Raw genomic sequence first — 23,630 nt, forward strand, 5'->3', positions numbered from 1 at the left:
TGGTGGTCTGTTAAATGCGATTTTAAGATAATTTGATGTCACAAGTGAAACAGTTTTAGGAGCTAAGAATAATTTGGCAGCACGTTTCTGTTGTTTGCTTCATAGTAGAAACTGTTTTAATGTATTTTTCTCTTGCCAACATAAAGCAAGGAGTTATTGTTAAATATTTTCACAAGACTGTAGATTTTGTTCTTTGCAAAACTGTTGATGACACTGGTGTTTCTTAACTCATTTCTGGGTTTTATTTTTTGCGTTATTAAACGTATTTGAGAGATATCTTCTTTCCGTTCCGTACTTTGTTGACGTGGATAAACTTTCTCTAACCTGGAAGCGTTTGCTTGTCTTTAATTTCTCACTCTACACTTATAAGTCAGGTGAGTTCAGGTCATCCGTAATTATCTGGAAACCTTCACATTTATGGCTTCGTTAATATACTTTCTCTTTCATATTAAGATTGTAAATGAAAGTAATCGCCGCCCAGAATTGCCAGCAGTTGTGTGAGGTAACTTTTGCAAAAGTTCAACTATCTCAGACTGAGATAACAGATGTCCTTTCACTTACTGCAGTCTAGCTCAAGGTGGCGCCCTTTGCCCTTGAGTGAGCCAACCAGCTTTGTAATGAAATGTGTAACATGGCAAAAAAGAAGAAAGTAGAGAACAAAGGAAATAAATGAAGTAAGTAAGAAAGAAAAAAGAAAAGAAGACAGAAAGAAGTTGTCACATGAGCGTCATTTTTCAACAGTAATGTGATGATTGTCTCCTCATTTCTTCTCTCCTTCAACAGTTTCTGTTTTGTTTCTAGGACGGGAAGCTTTTCGTTTGCCCTTATTCTGCATGTTTTCCAGGGCATGTGAGGATTTTCTCTTGTTTAAAAAAAAACACATAACTACGGTTATGCGGACAAGTTTGTTTGAGCAGTGAGGAAGGCATGTCGGAAGGCAAACAAGGCGTTGTGAACTCAGGGACTTCTGCCTCTAATTATTAAACCCGGCTCCTCGCAAAAAGCAGGGTGACTGATGCCTGGAGCATTTCTCGAATACAGACACATCTCAACAAATTAGAATATTTATTAAACTTTTATTTACTTTAAAGAAAATTATTTTAATATGTAGACACATTGGAAACAAAATGACATATATTTTGTTAAAGCATTTGTTGCTTAGTAATTACTTGGCTCATTGAGAATATTGGACTATTGCCTAAAACAATAGAAACTGTTGAGAATTGTGATCTTATAAGATCATTTTTTCCTACACAATTGAGGGGGAAAGCCTCGTCTGTCTTGGCGCTCTCCACAAAGAGGGCAAGCCATAAAATATCTTCCCAAAGCAGGCTGACCACGTCGTTACCTTTGAAACCTTTTCGTGTCACACTAAACAAATGTCACAGAATATATTAAAAGCACGGAGGGCCTGATTCCATAATGATAAAACAGTCAATTAGGACAGTTTGTAGTTTTTTGTAATATCTGTATGGAAGTCATTGAAACTGTGATGGTGAATAATTTGCAATTGCGCATCCCTAACAGAATCCAAACTGACTGATGATTTTGGGAGCCGTGTTTTCTTCCAGATTTGCTCCACTTTGTTTCATCTAGTCCAAAGTCAGTGTAGAGGTCTATCAGGAAACTTTAGAGCACCTCATGCTTCCCATACTGACAAACTTTATAGCTAATTTTATTTTCAACATGGCAGCTGCCCACCATGTTAGCATTACCACCGTTTGGTTAATGACTGCTGTGTTACGTTACTGTGGATGCATTGGCCAACAAACTCACAAAACCTACATGTCATAGAGAAGCTAAGGGCAATGACAGGAGAAAGAGAAAAAAAAATGCCGAAGTCATTTAGTGGGGTGACATTTCTGTATTTAAAAAAAAATGAACTGAATGAAATGCCATTATAAAGAGCTGTTTTATTCAAAATGTAGTCAATAAATAAATACTGTATCAACAAATTAATAATAAATATTCCATGAAATAAATAGAGTTGTTTCGTTTTCTCCTATCATGAAATAAAGGAAAAATATTTTTCAAGAATATTTTTCCTTGATTCTTTTTAATTTATTTCAGTATTTATTTCAGTATTCATTTCTTTACTTATATATTTTACAAATCCATTTAGTTTAATTTCATGAGTACAATTCATTCATTTTAATAATTCGATAACAACATTTATTTATTCAGTTTTGAATGAAACGTGTTTCCATACAAAATACTTCACTTTACATGTAGCAAATTTATTTACACGACAGTGAAATAAATGATTACTCAAATAATATTTTGTGGGTTGCGTTAAAACAACACACGCCATCACAAATTCACTAAAAGGAGAGAAAAAAAACATACAAACCCAAGATTAAAAAAAAAGGCGAGCTGACTCTGATTGGCTGGGGTGGAACACGTGATCGCGCTAATTTACATCCGGCAGACAGGTGAGCGAGAGAGGGAAGGAGAAACCAGTATCGCTTCCACACCTGGCTAACGCACAATGATTCCTGTCGGTGTTGCGGACCTCCTCGCTTTAACCCAGGAGTCTCCACTGCGGCTGCGGTCTCACCTGGACTCTCTCGCTGGCCTGCAGGTAACTGCCGTCACTTTGCAGCTAAACCTGGCGCTTGGTAGAGGAACTCCGTGGTGTCTGTTGTCCGTGAGCGGTTTCACGTGTCATCAGCAGCAGTCTCACCTGCGCAGGAATCAGCAGGTAGTCAGACAGGCGGAGCAGGATCTGCGGCATTCCTCCCACCCTCAGCGGAGACATGCGTCCGCCTGTGGGAGTTTAAAACCTTTGCAGGAGGGTCATTAATTTTACGAGAGGATCTTTGTGAGAGAGAACACAGCATATCTACTTCTGTTTTCTGTTGAAACAAACTAGTGCTTTATGAAAGTGACTTATTGTATCTCCTGCTTGTCACAACATTAATGGTGAGTGTTGACTTTTACTTACCCACGCAAACCTGCTGGTATCATCAATACCGTTGAGCGGTGTGATATCCTTCCGCTGCTTTAAGGAATTGGGTCTTTTTCTTTTATTTTCTTCTATCAAGGATGCGGACGATGAAAGTGACTTATTGTATCTTACACGCTAATATCTTACACGGTAATATCTTAGCTAATATCTTACACGGACTGATTAATTTGTGGACAATGTGCTGAAGTATGACATGACTATTGATGGATTTTATAGAAATTTCCAATTCAGAATGTCTAAAAACTGTGTTTTTGTAGAAGCTGATTTATTACGTGTCAATCTTACTGAAATAAATTTTATATGAAAATCTTTCAAACGGTTAAAAGTTATAGTGCAAATGTTAAAAAACAGAAATGTCAAGACATTATGAGACTAAATACACAACTTTCTGCATACAAGTATCCTGCATTTAACATTGTGCCACACCTTTTGGCACCTTTGGTAAAGTTTTGTGAAACGCTTTAAATGAGTTGTTTCTTCCTCTTTTGGTAATTCATCATCAGCACTGATGCGTTAAGGAAAATTCAGTCTTTAAGTTTAGTTCATTTTTTTTTCCCAATATATGAGTAAAAGGCAGTGTAATTGCTAGTATTAAGAGAATCACCGGTATCACAATTGTTGGGACCAAATAAGGCAATATCCTATGAAATTTTGCTTCCAATCCAACCATCCTTTGCAAATGCAATTTTGCACGCTCAGTGGAATTGAATCCAATGCAGTTCAGTTACAGTGGGAATCAATGCTCGTGGAGGGTGGTGAAAATTTCTTTACTTTATTCCGGGAAGGCAGCAAATCTGAATTGGAACAGAGTTATAAAAGGTGGGCAGTTATTTAGTATTTTATATTCACTTATCATAATGAAAAACTTCCTCAATTTTGTTTGCCTGGTTTATCTTCTCTCAAAGATCTTAGTTCTGTCTTTCTGCTTCTTCTTCTTCTGGCTGTTTATCTTTGAGTCTGACTGCTGCTGTTTTTGGTGATAATACTGACCTAAAGACTACAACAACAGCCAACACAAACACATTAATGTGCAAAACATACTTTCTGTAGGTATTTTTCTTCAATGGAAAATTCAGCATTGTGTGTTAAGTCTTTCTTTTGTTTATGAGCACTCATTCTTTTTTGATGTGTTTTTTCTAATCGGTTTCAAATTAAATGATTGTTTTCTGGACTTTATTGTGTCCCTCTTTCCTACTGCGTTGACCTGCAGGATGGTTTTCTGACTGTTGCGTTTCTTAAACAACTGAACCGTTCAGCCGTCTTGGCGTTTGTTGAATGGTTGCTCTGCTCTGTGACTTGTCATCTGTTAAGTCAAATTGCCATATCTTCAGTCTGAGTCACTTGGTATCTTGAGCGATTTCGATCTTCTTCCATGCTCACGCTTCCTCTTAAGTGATGTTTATTTTTTCCTTTTGCACTTCCAGATTTGCGTTTTGAAAATTGCAACATTGGGCAGCTTTGTCTTTTGTTGTGTCTGTTTCCCTTATTTAGCTACTTAACATATTCAATCTTAAATTTTCTAAAATATCTTAGAATATTTTAACCCTAACATAAACAAGCAGATGATATACACTTTGATAAATGTATTATTTCATTGGGGGAGGGGGGAACACAAAACATGTCCTACGTATTGGTACCCATTCAGTTTAGGCCCACATTATAACTCACTAAAGCATTGCTCATCTTTTCTAGCTAAGCTTTCTTCACTAAACATGTCCATTACGGTGAGCCCCCCCCCCCCCCAACCAAGCATTTATATTAATCTTTTGTATTTTTGTACTTTCAGGTGCTCCACTGTTACACCATCTACTTGGTCCAGATGTAAGATTAAAGGCAGCACAGGCCTCACAAATACTTCGTATTCTCCCTTAAGGTGAGGTGAATCTGTTTTTATCCCATTTGATCTAATCCTGCATAGGAAATCTGTTGGGAAAAATTGCTCACTGAAAGACCAGTTTGACTGGGTCCACCAAACAATCAATCAATCAAATTTTATTTGTATAGCGCATTTCAAGGTGCTTTACATAAAGAAGAAATAAAAACAGTGTGACATTAATAAATAGATGAAAAGTAAATATAAAACCATCGAAGACATCAAAACCCACACTCTAACCCTAATTTAGCCATAAACAGCTCTAAACAGGTGGGTTTTAAGTTGAGATTTAAAGGCACCCAGTGTTTCAGCTGTTTTACAGTTTTCTGGAAGTTTGTTCCAATTTATAAACTAACAACAGTATTTTAAAGTCTATTCTCTGAGCTACAGGGAGCCAGTGTAGGGACATTAAAACTGGTGTTATGTGCTCCATCTTCCTGGTTTTAGTGAGAACGCGAGCAGCAGCGTTCTGGATCAGCTGCAGCTGTTTGATTTATTATCAGGAATGTAGTCTTGTGTGGTGACAAGTTAAACATTATTGTATGCTCATGGAAACTGCAGCAGTATCTGATAAATTACCGTTTCGGTATTATTTAGAGAAGTAAGGCGGTTCCTCACCTGAGACTACGTACAAATCAGTTAATGATCAGCATGAAAGCAGAGTTTTATTTTATTTTCACAAACTACATCTCATTATTTTTTTTAATCCCAAGACTTATCTTCTGGCTTCACTTAAAGTTCTTCTATCCATATTTTCCCTGGCGGTTTTACCAACTGTTGCAACAAAATATTTGGATTTAGTGAAGTGTGTGTGTTTAAGGAACTGGTTGATGGTCCCTTTTGACGCGCTGACATTTTTGACCTACTGGTTTACCACCTTTTAAACCTGTGGCTTAACTGGTGCATGTCAAAGATGGCTTCTGATGGTTCCTGCTACATTAAACAAAATTGGCTTCTTTATATGAAACTCTTCCACATATGATACTGGAAACTTTGCACAGACTAGTGAAAAGTTAATGTAACCTACTGAAAAGCTCTTTTTCAAAGTAGTGAGACCTGTTCATATACAGTTGTGGAAAGTTTTCATTACGTCATGGTTGATACAAGTGGTCCAATGGCAAAGTTTCTTTTTGTACCAAAAGTTGAGCATTAAATGCCCTAAAGTCCAAACTGGCGAGGTGCCCCAAATGACCAGCTCCTGTTTCTCTACATTAAAATTGAGGCCAACAAAATGTAAACACTTGTACAGGCTCAAAAACGCTGAGTACAGGATTGATTGCTGCTTGTTCTGTTTACCTCGGAGTGCTTCCGCACATAAAACAAGGAACTGTGAAATTGAACACCGTTTTTAAATTAGAAAGTCCTCTCTTGTTTTGCCTGCATGTCCACTTGACCTTGGTGTGATTTCTCTTCCCAGGCGCTGCACAACGCAGATGTCGATCCTACCTGCAATGTCGGCGTCTGTTTTCAGCTTGTTCTCCCTGCTCACCTTAGTCCTGCTGCTTCTGTTGTGCGTCATACGGAAGAAAAGAAGGATGGAGGGGAAGTACAGACCCAGCGCAGAGGAGAAGAAGCAATCGAGAGCAACCGCGCCCGAGAGGCCCAGGCTGCCTTTACCGTTGCCCAAAGAAGAGCGGCTTATATAAAGAGACATGGATTGAATACCCTTGATGTTACTGTGGTGTGTGTCTCACAAACGGATGCTCTCTGCACCAAAATGTTTTCAGATCATGCAAACACTTTTTTTCATCCTGGGTGAAAACAAATGGACCGACCGAACAATCGGAGCGTTCCGTCACTCGTTTCACGGAGGGAAGAGAAGTGGAGAGTTTGCTAACAGTTTTCCTATTTAAACACTACTCACTTTTTCTACCACTAAAATATGAGCTGCAGTGCATTTTGTATTTAAAGGCACATTAAAATATTTTTTATGTTTTGCATATTAGTTTTCCTAAGACACTAACTGGAATGCACTTTTTATATATCGTATTCAAAGGCTTAATGTCGAACAAGTGTGCACACATGGTGTGCAAAGCGTCTGATTAAAACCAGTGTGTGCAAATGAATTGTTCCTTTTCATTTTTGCTTGGTTAAAAAGACACTTTCAATGGGCATGTTTTGTTTATTAAAGCTATTTATTCAAATTGTGTGAGAACAGTCCACAAAACTGCAAAGGTCATTTTTAAAAATGTCAGTTTGTGCAGGAAAGAAACTAATGTTCTACAAATCTAAAAAATACACTTTACATGTTTATAATAAATGGCATTTTCACATTTAAGTTAAAAAAAATAGACAACAGTGCTTTTAAAGGGATAAGTTCCTTTTTTTTTTTTTTTTTGCTTTTTTGACTTGTGGTTCTTGTACCATTATCACCAAGTTTCCTTACCTGTAAAAAAAAAAAACGATTTAAATGCAGCATTGGTGTTTGAGTCAACATTTGCACAAAATACTAAGTTTGACTTTTCTCTGCTGAGTGATGTGGCAGAAACACCAATTCTCACAATGAGTTGACTGACTTTTTAAAATCCAAATAAGACTTTCACCAAACCACAAAACCTCTGAAAGGCACAGCATCTTAAAGTTAGTTTATCCAATCAGGCTGATCATTCACTGGTGGAAGAGGCTGGGGAAACCTCCTGAAAGTAATTTTTTCAGCTCCAATGTAGGTTTTTATTCTTCCCTTTGGTAGCCATACAATTTAAATTTAAAACTTTTCAACATGCTGCTAACTCTGCTATAGAGCCGTGCAGACTGAGGTTAAATGGTGAGGCCATATCCTTCCTCTAACTCACTTAGAGTAAGGATATGGCTGATTGGTTCTATTATGTATTTTTACAGGTATGGAAATGTTTGCTAAAAAGTTCACAGAACTTGACTCAAAAAATCCAAGCGATCCCTTCAGCTCAGTGGTTCTCAGTCCTGATCCACATTGTCCTTCCTGTCCTAGATGTCTCTTCTTTGGCACACCTGATTACAGCATCACCCCTCACCTCCCTGGTGAGGTGTTCTGGGAAGACCCAGGACTAAATGTTTCTCAGCTGACCATGGAGCACCTTGTGCTTCTCTGTTTAGGCTGCTGCCCACAGCAACCCAATCCCAGATTGAGCAGATTAGGATGGATGTGGGAACAGGGAATACTCAAATTCCTGGAGGACAATGAGTGCTGAGGAACAGGATGGAGAACCACTGCTTTAGCCCGTCTGGTTCCTGGCTTTGAAACGTCACTTAAGTTTCAATTTATGTTGCTTGGAAAGGATGAGGTCAAACAGTTCAAGCAATTTAAAAAAGAAATAGAAAACAGAAGCAATAGGGACGGAGATCCTAGCAACCACTGAAACCTGCAACTTCCAACCTGAGAGTTTAACGGTTCAATGAATGCCATAAATAACATTTTCTTTGGTTTTTTTTTTTGGTAACTTTATTTGAAGGGGTGTGCATAAGACTGACATAACATCTGTCATGAACATGAAGTCTTTATGAATGTCTATGACAGTTGTCATGAAGTGTCATTCGGTAAATAATGACACTTTTAATGCAAAGTTGCTCAAAAAGTTGCATTAAAAGTCCATTAAAAATGGCAACTTTACATTAAATTATCATAATTTACAAAATCATGCAAAGTTGACACTTTTAATGGACTTTTAATGGACTTTTAATGGAACTTTTAGAGCAACTTTCTATTAACAGTGTCATTATTTACCGAATGACACTTCATGACAACTGTCATAAACATTCATAAAGACTTTATGTTCATGACAGATGTTATGTCGTGTTTATGACAGTGTCATGTCAGTCTTATGCACACCCCTTCAAATAAAGTGTTATCTTTTTTTTCTTTTTGAGTTAATAATGATGCTTTAGTTTGATCCTGAGCCCTTTCTAAAACCAAAAATATTTACTGTTTCCTATTTCCTTCATCTTCAATAAAGCTAATGGACCTGCCTCTTAGCTTAGCAAAGAGATACTTTGGGTATTTGTTTGCATGAAACCCCCTTCTGCCTTTGGAGCATCTTGGAATCCCATTGAGCTGGAAAGTGTTGATGGGGATGTTTGGGTTTCCACCTAAACCAGTGAAAACTGAGATGTTACCATCAAGCTTCAAATCTCTTCTTCAGTTCAGACACTTTGATCGGAGGGCGGTCTTCCTCCTCAGACGCCTCTGCGTTTCTGTTTGCGTCCAACTCACATGGAGTCTGTACCTTTTCTCTGCATCGCAACGCAGGCTCGGCAGAGTTCTTAGAAACGGACCTGAGCTGAAATCCCTGCTGGCCGTGTGGCTGACACTGGAAGCGCGCTACGGCGGAAAGGACTTTGGGAGGAGGGGAGGTCACGCGGGGCCCCTGCTCCTCCTTCTTTGGGGTTTTATCACTCTCTTTCTCCTCAGATGGAGGCGGTTTAGACTCGGCGGTATCGTCGTCAGGCTCCGGTGGGACTGTAGCGTCATTCTGCGGCTCTCCCACCGAATTCAACGGCAGGTCTTCTCTGTTCACACACTTTAAGTTCAATGTTTCTGTAGAATCATTATTTGTATCCTTCTGTGTTTCTTTCATTTCTTCTTTTGTCTCATTTTCCTGCACGCTATTCGTTTTCCCTTCCTCCTCTTGTAACACAGCTACCTCCTCGCTCTGAGTTCCCTCATCTTTCCTGTCATCCTTCATTCTTTCGTCTTCTTTTCCTTCAGTCGTTTCTTGCGAGCTTTCCCCAAAGCTTGCTATGTCTTCTTTAATTGGCTCCTCTTCTATCTTCACTTCCTTAAAGTTATCGCTGTTGGTTATTTCCTGCTTCTCATTTATTTCTCCATCAGATTCTCTCTGTTTTTCTCTGACCTCCCTTTGTTTCGCTTCGTGCTCGGCGACCTCACTTGCCACCAGGAGACATCCTGCTCCCTCCTCCTCCGGCAAGCTGCTGTCCAGGCCGTGCCAGTCCGAGTCCTCCGTCCGATCCGAGAGCTCCTCTGTGGTCTCCAGATTCCAGCTGTGCAAGCTGCCGCTGCCGCTGATGGACAGAGACAGGCTCTCCTGGCTGGGGTTGCCTGGAACACGCTAACAACCACATAAAAGAGAATTAGAACTGACTTCCAAGCGGGAGTGCTGATCGCTTCCTTACTGATTTACCTTAATGATGTAGTCATGGCTGTCTGGTCCAAACAAATCCAGGCTGCGAGTGCCATACAACAGGCCTCGGTCGTGGGAGCTGCGCGAGCTAAGAGTGTCAAAGATCTCCCCCAGGAGATCCATCTCCTCGGAGTCGCATAACGGTGAATCGACTTCGTCTTCTTCTTCTTCCTTCAGAATCTCGGAGTCAGGCTGTCCAGCGAGCCTCGAGTTCTCCTCACTGAGAACAAAAAATAAGAAGTTAGAAATAGTGATATTATAATATAAATATGCGTAGCAGGTGTCAAATGAAATGCTTCATCTACTGCATTGAGAAATTATTTAGTAAATGAATGAATCAGTTGGGTTTTTTTTTTTTTTTACTCTTTATTTCCAGAGACAGCATTCTAGGTTATTTTATGTGTGGCTTCGTTAAACAGAGCAACAGACTGTCATGTGTTGGAATCATAAAGTGGAAACAAAACCTCGAAAAAGGGAAGAGATAAAAAAACTAGTTTCCCTTTGCATATGTCAGAGATGTCAGCAGTTGGTCTTCACTTGGCCACGTCATGCTGTTTTACTTTGGGCCCATTTTGTTGGATCGATATGATCAATGCATGTTCCCTACATCCGCATATATTGTTTATGTGAAGAAAAGAAAAAACATCTCTTAAAAATATAACCAAAGGTTCTCAATAGACTTCCTGGTTGGGTTCTTCTAATGTCCTGACGTTTCTAAATAGTATCACAAACACTGATATTAAATTGTATTTATGTTCTACAGAGCAGGAACTTGATGAAAAACAGTAAAAATAATTATTTTAAAAATGTAATTTAAACATGGCTGCAACAGGCTTTCATATTCATTTTGCAATAAAAAAATAAATTAAGCCTATCTTCCACTTTTGACAAAATAAAGCAGACCTTTTAGTTATACGTTTGGCCCTTGGCTGGAGCTTTAAAACTGGGGACCGTTTGAGGAGACTAAAGGTGTATTAGTGGATTTCCCACCTGTCCCAGAGATCTTCTGTGTCCTTTGTGACGTCCTTGTCTCTGATTTTCTGAGCAGGTCGGCGAGGCCGTGACTAATGGAGTAGAAAACCAAGACCAGAAAAAGAAAATATAACAAAAACAGTTGGAAGACGGCACAAAACGGGACTGTCTGTCTTACACATTTAACTTGATTCAGATGTAGATTTGTTTGCTGGAAACAACAACAACAACAAAAAGTCTTACTTTTCCAAAGTGTTGTGTGATGGGCAGGCGGCTCTGCAAGCTGTCAGACTGGACACGGCGGTGCGACATCGATCCGCCCCTCTGGAGGCTGCGGTCCTCATGGTGGACCTGCATGACACACGGTGAAGTGAGTAAGAGAAGCCAGCAGCATTCGGGTGAATCAAAGCGTTTGCCTACATGAACACGAGCCTACCTTGTGAATCAGCAGGTTTTTCAAACCGGATTTGGTGAGACCTTTAGTCTGTTAGAGACAACAATGAAAAGTTAGGCGGCACCCGCAACACGGAGCTGTCCTCCCTTAAAGCCCAGTCACATCTGGACTCACCTTCATGTTTGCTTTGGTCTTCATGTTTAGGATGAGAGCGCCGCCCCCTTTCTGTTAGAAGTACAACGACATGAATGTTAGGACTTTCCTGGCCAATAAGGAAAACAGATGTAGTCAAATGAACTTACCTTTAAATTGCCAACTAACTGCTGATAAGATTTGCCTCTTCCTAAAAAAAAAAGAAAAAAAAAATCCAAAAGAAAGAGTTTTAATTCAACAATATGAAAAAGATATATTCACATAAAAGGGAAGTCCCAATCTGACGTCAAGTATTGACTTCATTCATGACTTCTTCTTTAAATTATAGGTTTTTTTAGCCCCTGATTAATCTGTCAGTAGCTTGTAATCTCTATAGCTGCTGTTCTGTCTTTGGTTTTGGCATTTTAAACACCAGGTAGTCCAAATATATTACGTATCAACAACAAGTCATATCAGACAGAGATGCTAGCGCCAACGTTGCTATTCAGCAGAAGGAGCATAACTTAGGTTTACAAAAACTGTTGACTACATCAAGTCAAATGGTTAAAATGTCTGTCAAAAAATAGACACTCCAGCATCCAGAGTGTCACTGATGAGTAATTTAAAAATCATAAAATGTACTGTCTTATTTTACCGCAAAAGGAGACACATGGTATTGATTTTATGAAAGGTGATCGCGATAGGATATTCCTAAAATGACAAAAAAAAAAGAAAATAAAAAAATCTGCCTTGTGACATCCGCAAGACATACGGATACACACCTGCTGTTGCTTCACACTTTGTTATCTCTTCCTCGAAAAGGTCATCGAGTTCTTTCCCTTTGTTAAGAACATCCAGGCGACAGTCAATGAACTGAAACAAACAAGTGGAGAAACAGCTTTGAGACCAACGTAAACACCGGTATCTGAATCATTTTTAACAATCAACCTTGCTAGCTTGCATGGATTATGAAAATTTGCCTCAGTATTTATTTCTAACAGTTTAGTCCAAAATTATTCATTCATACCCATTTAGGACTTTGGATTTAAAGCAATCGTTTAACTTCACCACCATGTTTCTTCAGGTTGGAAGTAACATTAATGTCCTGGAATGGACCAAAGTAAGAATTTTTCCATCCATCCATCCATTTTCTTTACACCCTTGTCCCTCAGTGGGGTCGGGACGGTTGCTGGTGCCTATCTCCAGCTAATGTTCTGGGCGAGAGGCAGGGTTCACCCTGGACAGGTCGCCAGTCTGTCGCAGTAAGAATTTTTCAAGGAATCTAAAGATTAGGGTGATGACAAGAGGCATAAGTACTTGGTTGAATTGAAATATTTAACATCTAAATATGCCTTAGGCAGGACTAATGCTGAGTTTAACTATAAGTGAAAAAAAAAATCAAATCCTTTTAAACAAGCACTTTTCAAAGAGTTTTTCCATCATGTTCACTCAGGTGCAAAATATGTGTCTAGACTTTGAAATAAGTATGTGACAAATTAATTTATAATATTTTATATTGATTAAAAGTACAACATAATTCCTTTTCTTTAAATTAAATGCTTCTCATCTTCTTAGCCCTCTCTCTTTAGATTTATCCATTGAAGTAATCTTAATACTGTTTTGGTTACTAGACGGTGCAGTTTAATAGTAAAAATAAGTTGGGGTTTTTTTTTGTTTGTAAATGATCAAGAATAATATAGTCATACCAGTAAAGACAGTAATTCACATCATTAAATGCGATTTCCTCTCAATTGCATCATTCTTAAAACTTTTAATAATTATTGAGGACCTTAGTTGATAATGGGTAATTTAATTCATTTTATTTTTATTTATTTTATTCTACAAGTCTGTCATGAATTGTGTTCCTGAGATGCTCTGCGACTTGTCAAATGAGTCTCCAGACATATTTTGTGAAATTCCACTGGATGTCCAGTAGGTGGCACTGTTCGGGATGACGCCATAGAGTTCACTTTCCTGCCTTATATGCGATCGAAATCCATACATTTACAGGCGCTCTTATTATCCACTCTGGCGAGCACGGTGCATACAGTATTTCTAAAACTTAATAGATTTGCAGTCTCATCAATTAATCAATTAATCGACTGCAAAGTTTTATTGTATTTTTCGCTTTAAGACTCAGGAAACATGCCCAGCAGAGGTCGCTGTGTACCTGTTTGAAGAATTGCAAATGAATGGCGCTTTGCAGGAATTGCTTCATGCTGGTAGACTTGTGATCCAAAAAAACCTCTTCACAGAAATAAATGTCACCTTCCTGTGAAGAGAGACGCATATAGAATGACCAGCAAGCACAACAAATATATTCTGCAATTGCAAGGAGAACATTGGTGTTAACTAGTCAAACCGCAGTGACTGACAGACCTTGTCGCCCTGCAGGGCATCTCTGTAGCCTCCGAACAGCAGAGCTTGAGCCTTCAGGAAAGCTCGAGAAACACCACAGCCAGGAGACACTGCCTGCCGCTTCAAGCAGACTTTCAGGCCGGACATCTGAGCACATAAATGGAAGAAACCTGCTGATATCTGCCTGATGTTATCCATGAAACAGCTGGCATGCTCAACTAACACAAAGCAACTCGCTGAAATTACAATAAATATTAAATAAATATGTGTTTTTACCACATCTGCAGGTATCTTCTTAAGGTCATCAAAGGGGGTTTCCAGAGTGTTTGTATCAACATTTAGAATAACCACTTCCTCTAACCCACGACTCCTCACCCGCTAATGGATGGAAATATGTTGTCGAGAAGACAGGCAGTAAGAATAAACTTGATCAACTTGCAAATAAAGCTGGTGGGGGGATGTGAGCGACTCGGTTACCTCCGAAAGACTGGTGTGGACTCCAATCAGATAAGGCATGGGCGCACTGTAACCGCAAAAAAGGAAATCACGTTATTCTGTCATCAGGTAAACAGGCACACTGCAAAAACACAAAACCTTGCCATGTATCTTCTGTCTGGTTTCTACAGCAAAGACTGAAATAAGACAAAACTAACTTACAAGAAGCTTTTTAGCAAGACGCAGGATGTTGTTTTAAACATGCTAGATCTACTGGCAAATTATGTCACTTAAGATTTTGTGTTTTCGCAGTGTACGTGCAGGCGGATTGGTGTGTTAGTGTTGGGGTTAGGATGGACGGATGGACGGACGGACAGGACTTCTCACCAGCAGTAGTCGAGTAGATGTGGTGGCAGGACAGGGATGAAGATGTGCTGCCAGTACATCGGGTATAAAACAGCACTGAGAGCGTGTACGCAAGACGTTAGCTGCACACACAAAATGGAGGAGAACTTCAACGTGCATGCTTATCTACTTCACATGTGATCAATGAGTATAGAGAGTTGTATTTGTCACAGAATGAAGCAATGCCATTTTAACTCTATGTTTAGAAATGGTCTAATCACACTTCAAAAATAAGTGTTTGAGGTATGAGTATGATCAGGGTGTTGGAGATGGTGTTAATACCATGCAACAAAAAGGGGAAATGAAAACGTGCGTCTTACGGTGCTGAGTTTGCTGGAGAAGATGAGGATCCGCCTCTCGAACAGCATGCTGGCATAGAGCTGAAGGAGATTCCCGACATCTACTGCTACTATCAGCTCAGTCAGGTTTCTCTAGCAAAGCCAAAGAGACAGGGTGTGTTTGTGTTTTGTTCTGGTATTTTATGAGATTTGGTCAAATTACAATCTCAAACTTTTGATAGATTTCTTTGGGATTTTAGGAGACAGCCCAGCACAAAGTAGTGGCAAAACCCTGAACTGGAAGAAACATGAACAGTTCAAAACTGCTTATGAATGAGTATTACAAAAGTAGGGTATACATTTATATATTTATCTTTAGCCTCGCCGAGTTGAGACTTGCAGAACGCTAGGACTTTGGAGTATATCTCTATCAGATTTGCACATCTAAAATCTAAAAGACTTTGCAAAACAGCTCAAACTCAGTCATAGCTAATTAACTTAGGCAACCATACTCACATTTTCAGGAATAGAAGGAAGACTCTTTGGATCTGGAGCGATAAAATATGGAATCTGTCCAGAAAAAAAAAAAACAACAACCATAAAGCCACAGTAAGAAAAAGGGAAGAAAATAGAGGATATACTTTTTTACAGCATTGTGGATGTAGTCTAACATCTTGGTGCATATGTGAATAAAAGGTTGTCACATTGTCCACTTTTATTCCAAAATTATCAGCCCAATAATTGTACTTTTACATGCAGACTGTGCTGCTTTTGAGCAATTTTCTCTTTCACAGCTTTGAGTCAAATATCTGTTTTTGAACCATTAACGCCGTCTGTTCCTGCAAAAGCCTAATGGTGCACCATATGCATCCTGTTAAACTTCTGGTTTAACAAGATCGGTTGCAAAGTCTGCATTCAGACTGAAGAAACCGTATTTATGCTGCAATCAAAACTACATCAACATTTCATTGCATGCCGTGACACAGATGCGAAACACGAGAGTTATTTAAAATCAGGGGGTTAATTTGTAGGTGAATTGGATTAGAAATGTGCAGCTGCTGGAGATGGCTTTGTCATTTTGGAATGAAACCCAAACACAAAAACAAAGATGATACAACAAGCTGTAGCTTGGAGCCAGATGGAGTAAATTCTCAGACAAACCATTTCCATAATGAGGCATTAGTCATGGGTTTTTAAACAGACTGTAGATAATAATGAAAGCTAGCTAGTGTTAACTGTGTTAGGATCAGCATAGACATGTCATCTCTCAGAGGGGTGAGTCAACAGAGTTTTAGTTCACACAAAAATAAAAGCTTAAGTCATCAAGCACAGACAGCCAGCGTTAGTCTGAACAGGCCCGGCTGGATCTGCCTCTGGGCCACATGGACTCCGGTGGCACTAACTCACCCCCTCTGGTCCCTCTGTGTGTCCAACAGAACGGGACACCTCAGTGCTCACCAAAAGCTGCTCTCCCTCAGGAAAAAAACACAACACGCAAACCACTGACAGAACACGTTCAAACTCAAGTGTGACTCCCCGGGTTCTCGTTGGCTAGTTAAGAGATTTACCATCTGCAGGGTGACGGATCCGGGAGCCAGCGGGATGGTCTGCTTGTAGAGCGTAGCCAGGAGCGCCTTGATCTCATTGATCTGTTGAAGAGGTGGGTTATGTTCACGCGATGCTCGGGCAACAGTGTGGAGAGAGTAGAGATTAGATGTTAGGACCTGGAGAACTCACCTGTCCTTTAGAGAGGTAGTCGGCCAGACTGTTGAGAAGTTTGTAGAACACCTCGAACCACGGGAGATAACTGTTTGAAATCGATACAGGATGAAATCACTTTTTTTTTTTTTTTTTTTAAAGAAAGAATCGATTCCCTTGTGAATACATCTAATAATTTGTAAAATATGTAATGAACAGTGACGTGCGGTGAGGTTCATTGCTGGTGAGGAACTGACTTATGACTTAGACACCATCCATGTTATTGGACCCACGGAAATTTTGCGCATGCATACAATGCTGGAGGGCAAAAAGACTAATCATTTACATGTCATCCATAGCCGCGTTAACTCAGTGAAACTTAGAAATGTAGGTATTGATTTCGTGCTATGATCCACAGCAAAGTTATCTGTATTCGTTAAGCTACGCAGATTCGTTGCCATAGCAACTGACAACAATGCCAATTCATGTTTTAGGATTTAACACCAAAAAAACATTCAAGAATTTTGCACACAGAACAGAATATTCAGTCTGTTGTTGTAGTATGTTTTAGGCTTAATGTTTAATTAATAAAGAATTACTGTGGTAGATTAGCTACCGCTTCTACTTTACTGAATTATTTAGACATACAAACTGTAGCTCAAAAAACGCACATTTCGTTAAAAAAACGATCTTATTGCTGTCTTACCTTTATCTATCAATGAAATCCATTCACCGCTAATTCTGCACAAAAATATCCGTTCATCCAAAGCCAAGTTTATCCTCGGCATGTCTTTTCTACTCTGTTTGAGAATCATCAAACTGTCTCGAAGCAAAACTTTCAGCTCCGGTGTTGGTCTTCCTTTAGTTAATATCTCCTGCTTCAATTGAAAATCCACTTTAGAAAACTGTTTAAGTGTAGAAATGTAGTCTTTCATGTTGACGTCAGAAGAGAGGAGAAAACAAATATATCGCTGTACTTTACTTATTTACTGTATGGCTAGCTCCTTGGCTAGCTCACTGTGTCTTACTCTGCAGTTGTGCAGTCACAATATCTGGGATCATGAGCGCCCCCTGCCATGAGGCAAGAGAACTGCCTGCCTCACCTCGAATCTGTTCTCTGCCATTTCTGATCGCTCCTCCGCAGACAAAACACTATACACACACAGTTGGTGACAAAAAACACTGTACATTATACACATAGGCGAAATTATGGAAAAACAGTCCATATATTAAATGTTTTTTAGCCATTTTATTGCTGGCGTACAGACAGGACGAACTTGCTCTGAATGGCAGCCAGTGCAGTTAGGGAGAGGTTGAGCAATCCCAGGGCTTCGCTTCTGAGCATTTGAATGGGAAAATGCGAAAATCCAGCGATTTTGAAGAAAAAATCATCAGAATTGGTTAAGCTAAGTAAAAAATAGATACTTTATAGTACAAACCACAGGGTGAAAATAGCAATATAAATGGTTTTATTATTATATTATTTTTCCATGATGACAGGCTCTGCCTCCCCTGACCGCACGTCACTGGGAAATAATGACCTTTTTTTTAACCCAGCGTTTTAATTGATCACAGTTATGCTTTCAGTTTTACCCACACCTGTCTCTACCCGCAAAAAACCCCAACAAAAAACGACAAATTGCTAACACTAAGATTTCAGCAATTATAAAAATCATACTGAACACTTGCTATGAATGTTAAAGACAATGACATCCATAAAAAATGTGTAATTTTAAGAGTCTTTGGTGATTCCAATGGACAATTTATTTACAAAAACCTCTGCATAAAAAAATAAAATAAAATAAATTACTCCCTGATTAAGATCATACTCCCCCATTTTAACTTGAATTTATAGGATGGGAAATAACATAAACCTTTCAATGTTTGTTTCTGAAGAACAAAAGAGAAATGTTATTGAAAAACTGGCAATTCGAGGGGTTAATATTCAGAAAATTAATATATATCTGTTACTTATAGTAAGGTACGAAGTTAATAATGGGATGCAAAGAAAATGTAACATTTCCATGGCAATCTTTCAAAGAACATGTTTTTTTTTTGTGTGTGTGTCCAAAAGACACAGGGGGATCACAAAATAAAGGTTAAACATGCAGACAAAAGCATACCTGAGGATGCAAAGGCACGTCTGTGTGCTGTTGGTGAGGCGACAGAAACCAAAGCGCTGGCATCCCTCCAGGTCAGTCAGAACAAAAGTGAAGTGCTGGACGGCCACCCCATCCCTCTGTCTGAGCAGACGAGCGAGGTGAGAGGAGGACAGTTAGATCAAGTTAACCAGGCGGGGAGGTGTGACCGGTCATGCAGCGAAAACCCAGTTCATACTCACCTTTGGATGTCGTACGGGAAGCAGAACCTGGGCAAAGTTTGACTGGATTCCTGGAAAAAAAGCAATTAATGAGCAAAATAAGGAGCGAGAGACACCAACAAAGACGGTTATGTTAAAGTACGAGAGCTTCATGCGCCTCACGTCAACTTTGGAAACTATTTCAGGTTTACGGTGTTACACGCTGAGCAACGTAAGCATTATTGTCTCCATTGTCAACAGTTAGAGGATGTGATAAGAAAAGAAAGCGAAAGGTTAAAAAAGAATGTTCACACGTCAATAAATGGTTGAAACATTGTCGGTTTTGATCAAACGGATTTAAAAAGCCTGACTTTTGGTTTCCGTTTTAGCCTAAATTTGAACAAGAATTGTTTGTTAAAGTTCAATTTATTTACTCCCTTGACCTAAATAAGGTGAGTCCTTAAACAGCCACACAAAATATGTCCGGTGTTCGAAGAGTAAAGTCGAGCTGCTGTGATCATTTCAAAATTACATTCCCAACAACGCATTCCCTGGAGCAGCAGAGGCTACCTCGTCCCTGAAGTCTTCTGGAAACTGAAACTTTACTCCAGGATCTGCAAAATTAAAGCAAAAAAAAAAAAAAAAAAGTTATGAAAATGAATGAACAAACTACATCACAGAAATGAATTTCAATAAGTTCAATTTTCAGCAAAAAAGCTAATTCAGTTCAGACACAAACATTCTGTAGATACAGTAATATATATTATTTTAGAACTTGTATTATTCTTTCAACTACAAAACATATGTGTGATGTACTGTAGAGAATATGCACCCAGTATTTAGTAAGGGCTCCTTTTCCATTAATTACTGCATCAATGCAGAGTAGCAGGGAGACAATTCCCCTGCTGAGATGTTCCTGGGTTGCATCAACACTGCTCTTGTTTGCATTGTTAGGTATGGTGTCTCTCATCGTCTTCTTTTAAAAAAACGTGAGGTCAAAACCAAAACTGATCTAGGTTCTGTGGAACTGAAGGCCGCAGAGAGTAAAAAAAAAAAAAGAAAAGGAAAAATATAGTTGTTTTCAAACTGAACCTAGAAGAATTAACCTAGTCTAATAATAAATCAACCAGCTGTACCGCCTTAAAACATCACCAGAATAAAGGATGTCCTGTCAAAACAGGACCCAAAATAACTTCTGTGCGCTGTTATTTTATGCTTGTTTTTACGAAAAAAAATTAGCAAGTTGGTGCACCTTATCCAAAATGCTGCTGCCAGAGTCCTGACCAACACCAGGAACATGGATCATACCACACCGGTCCTTAAGTGACTGCACTGTCTCCCTGATTGTAAAATAATAGAAATATTGTCGATGGTCTACAAGCCACTGAATGGTCTTGGTCACAAATGCACTTCAGAGTTGCTAGTCAGATATACACCACGTAAAAAACCCTCCAGGTTATCAATGACCTGTTTACTCCTCGTTTCCAGGAACCAGAACCAAATCAGGTGAGGCAGCATTTAGTCAGACTTTTCCTTTGAATCAGGACTCAAACTGTTACTGTTTGCTGCAGCCAAACACAAAAGTTAAGAGATTTATTTTAATCATTTTTCATTAGCTTATCTAAGGGTATTCAGATTTCCTTCCCGTTGTATGATTATGTGTCATTAGTTTATGTTTTAAACTCTGTCCCCTTTTTCTTTCTGTAACTCAGTTTTAATTACCCTATATGTGAATGGTGCTACAAAATATATTCCAGAGATCATCCATTGGGGTTTATGTCAGCCAGGTTTGCAACCCAATCAGTGATGCTCATTAAAGAAATCATGCCAAGCACATTGATGAGATACTAAGTCCTGCTGGAAAATAAAATTAGCATTTCTGTAAAGACTGTCAGCAAACAGAAGCACAAACTGCTCCAATATCTCTTGGTAAGCAGCTGTGAACCAACACAAACAAAAGGCAGTGACTCCCCGAATCCTCACCGACTGTGGAAACGTCACAGTGGACCTCAAGCAGCTTGAATTCTGACTCTCCTTTTTTCTAATTGAAAAGCAAGATAAGCAAAGCATTTTAAAAAAAAAAATGTTTTGGACCACTGAGCTACAGAGCTGTCCCTTTTCACTATCCCTGGTTCAGGATTGACATCACATAAGAAAGGCATCTTCGTTCCCACGGATACGAATACATGGTGTGTCTGATGTGAAGCACTGCGGTCCAAACCTCGAGAAACTCCCCCAAAACTCTTGAATGGGCTTTTCCTCTGAACCCTGCTGATGCTGTTTTTAACCTGCTGTTTCCACCACACTTTGCTTCTGCTTACCTCTACAGGGTGTCGAGGACTGTCAGCTGATCAACTGTCAGGTCTTCCCCCTGACTGCCATGACCCATAACTTCACATTTCACTATTAAACATTTCTGTATTATTTCTGGACTAACTTGGTAAGTTTGGACCATCATTAGCTTTAAGTTAGATTTAAAACGAATTAACACTTGAAATATGTTATCTCCAGTCTAATGAATCAATATAGAAGCTTCATTTTTCTAATTTCTGAATTACTGAAATAATATAAACTTAATCATATCAATAGTTTATTGTGGGCAAAAAAAAAAAACATTAGTAATTTTACTAGACAAAAAAATGTTTTAAAAATGGCTAAATGTGAAATCTGATCGGGTCAGCTGTCAGCTCTCACAGAGAGTTAACAGGATGCTCTCCTTGGGTTTACTTGTGACTTAAAAGGCTTTGTGGTTTTCTTCTGATCACATGACAGGAAGAATGTGCGACTGTCAGAACAGCACAAACTGCTTCACACATACAAAGTTTAGATATTTCATTTTTTTCCCCCAATTCACATGTACAAATATTAATTTATGTTGAAGTCCGCTGTCAAAACGCCGGTGTAGCGACTGAGTCATGACTCAGACTGTGCAATTCAGTTTGTGCAATCCATTGAGTCATGTTGAAATAAGACAAGTCCGAGATACAAAGAGTGACAGAAAAACATCTGATGAGTAACTTCATTGTAGTAGACAAAACATCAGTGTCAGTTTATATGTATATACGTATAATAAAGGGAATTTTGTGAATAAAATCACAATGTAGCGCCCAAAACAATGAAAACAGACCAAATCAAATGGTCAAATTTTACCCATGTCTTCTACTAGTAAAACAAATCTGAAATTTTTTTCAAGTTTGAAGCTTCACCAAATCGACACAGATGTTACATGAGATTTGAAGTCACATATTTAGAAGCAGAGACCACAAACCCACAGTCTTCTTTGTTCTCAGTGAACTTTAACGATCTGATATAGAAGATGATGAACAGAAGCAGTGCTTATTAGAACAGAGCCAAACATGTGTGAGCCGTTCTGGATGGGTGTGTGTGCCGATCCAGAAGCTACAGCTGTCCTCACCTTTGTCTCTGGCTACAGGGCATGTCGCTTCAAAGAACCAGTTGAAAGTTCGCTCGGGGTTTTGTCTGACAGGAAGCACATGAACACCAAAATGTGTGAGATTTCTGTTAAGAGTTTGACGTGTGGGTTCACATTAATTCAGAAATTAATAATAGAAAAATGAATAATACAAAAAAGTTGCTAAGACATTTACTCCAAATTTAATCTGATTGTGAGCAATATAAAATATCTGTGTTATTACATTCAAAGAAGTGTCTTGTGGCTTATAATAGGCTTAATATACAGATAAACGCATGTCAAATTTAGTAAATAAAATCTGCTTAACACAGGGATTAGAATAAGTCCACTGTTATGTCTGTGGCAGCAAATACAAGGGCAGAAGAGTTGCTGCATTAAACTTCCTGTGCAGTTTTGTGAGAGGAAGTTAATAGAAACCACAAGAACTGAGTGAGAGGCAGAGAGAAAATGATGGAGGTCGACAAAAAGAAATCATAAGCCGACTAACTAACTTACTTCAGTCTGGAGCCCATCCTGCCTGAATGCGGCTGTTTCCATGTGTTTGTCCCGGAGGAGATGAAGGTCCTCAGGGCTCTGCTAGACGAGTGCCATCGCTCTGATGAGGCACCGTTACAGAGGAGGGCAGACCGCCAGCAGAAGCAGCAGTCTGCTCAGTCAGCGCCAGAGTGACAAAACACTTCCTGATCTATCTGAATATGTTCTTGTCAATGTGTAAATGACGTGCGTTATGAGACAGCCTCTCAGATGTGGACTTCTCGTAATTTGTTGAAATTTCGTGTTTAAATTTAAAAGTGCTCATAAGACCGAAAGATGACATCTTCCTCAAAATTAAAATGACCTACTTAGCCAATACCTGCTGCTGTTTGTTTGGTGAATAACAGAACAGAGTAAAAACAGAAGAGCTCAGCGTATGCAGGCTTGATGCAGTTTTAGAGCTCTGACAGCCGTAGACCCGTCAGTGAGAATCCGGTTTTACTTGATTTGTGCAGTCATGCACCCTTGTGTTAGTTAATGCGTCATTATTGAGAACAGTTGACTAGGTGTCCCCGCTATTGTCCAAATAAATAAAAGTTAGATAAACACTGCATGTACACCAGCTGCAAAGAGGCAAAAGAAATCCACATCCTGATCAGAAAGGCACTTTGCACAAAGACCCCTTGCTGCCCCCTTGTGTCACTCGAAGGCATCTGAAAAGTATTGGTCTCCATTTTGACAAGTTTTTTTGTCATCCGAGATGAAAACTGAAACGGAATTAAAGAAAAAAAAAAGCA

General features: G+C 39.2%; 1 protein-coding gene and 1 long non-coding RNA gene across 3 annotated transcripts; one reads left to right on the top strand and one right to left on the bottom strand.

Annotated features, from left to right (window-relative positions):
* Positions 1-2,242: 2,242 nt before the first annotated feature.
* Positions 2,243-6,907, top strand: LOC106928489 (uncharacterized). The gene is made up of 3 exons (XR_015762650.1): positions 2,243-2,581; positions 4,755-4,841; positions 6,259-6,907. It is a non-coding gene; the product is annotated as an uncharacterized LOC106928489 (long non-coding RNA).
* Positions 6,908-6,957: 50 nt separating this feature from the next.
* Positions 6,958-23,038, bottom strand: LOC106928477 (DENN domain-containing protein 1B-like). 2 transcript variants are annotated; one of them, XM_015004755.2, is made up of 23 exons: positions 22,855-23,038; positions 22,342-22,406; positions 19,497-19,540; positions 18,969-19,018; positions 18,751-18,870; positions 16,667-16,736; positions 16,498-16,578; positions 16,337-16,402; positions 15,446-15,499; positions 14,972-15,082; positions 14,634-14,734; positions 14,289-14,334; positions 14,088-14,189; positions 13,833-13,958; positions 13,624-13,725; positions 12,236-12,326; positions 11,624-11,664; positions 11,496-11,546; positions 11,364-11,411; positions 11,171-11,278; positions 10,946-11,019; positions 9,956-10,175; positions 6,958-9,883 (listed from the first exon to the last, which is right to left on the bottom strand). In XM_015004755.2, exons 1-23 carry the CDS (start codon positions 22,869-22,871, stop codon positions 8,933-8,935), a joined length of 2,739 nt encoding a protein of 912 aa, XP_014860241.2. In that variant the 5' UTR covers positions 22,872-23,038; the 3' UTR covers positions 6,958-8,932. The 2 variants fall into 2 exon arrangements, with proteins under 2 accessions (XP_014860241.2, XP_014860242.2); XM_015004756.2 differs by lacking the exon at positions 16,337-16,402 and having other exon boundaries at positions 22,855-23,037.
* Positions 23,039-23,630: the final 592 nt, after the last annotated feature.

Source organism: Poecilia mexicana, unplaced genomic scaffold, assembly GCF_051168715.1.
Source record: "Poecilia mexicana isolate PSO_F unplaced genomic scaffold, ASM5116871v1 scaffold_1, whole genome shotgun sequence".
Classification (NCBI taxonomy): domain Eukaryota; kingdom Metazoa; phylum Chordata; class Actinopteri; order Cyprinodontiformes; family Poeciliidae; genus Poecilia; species Poecilia mexicana.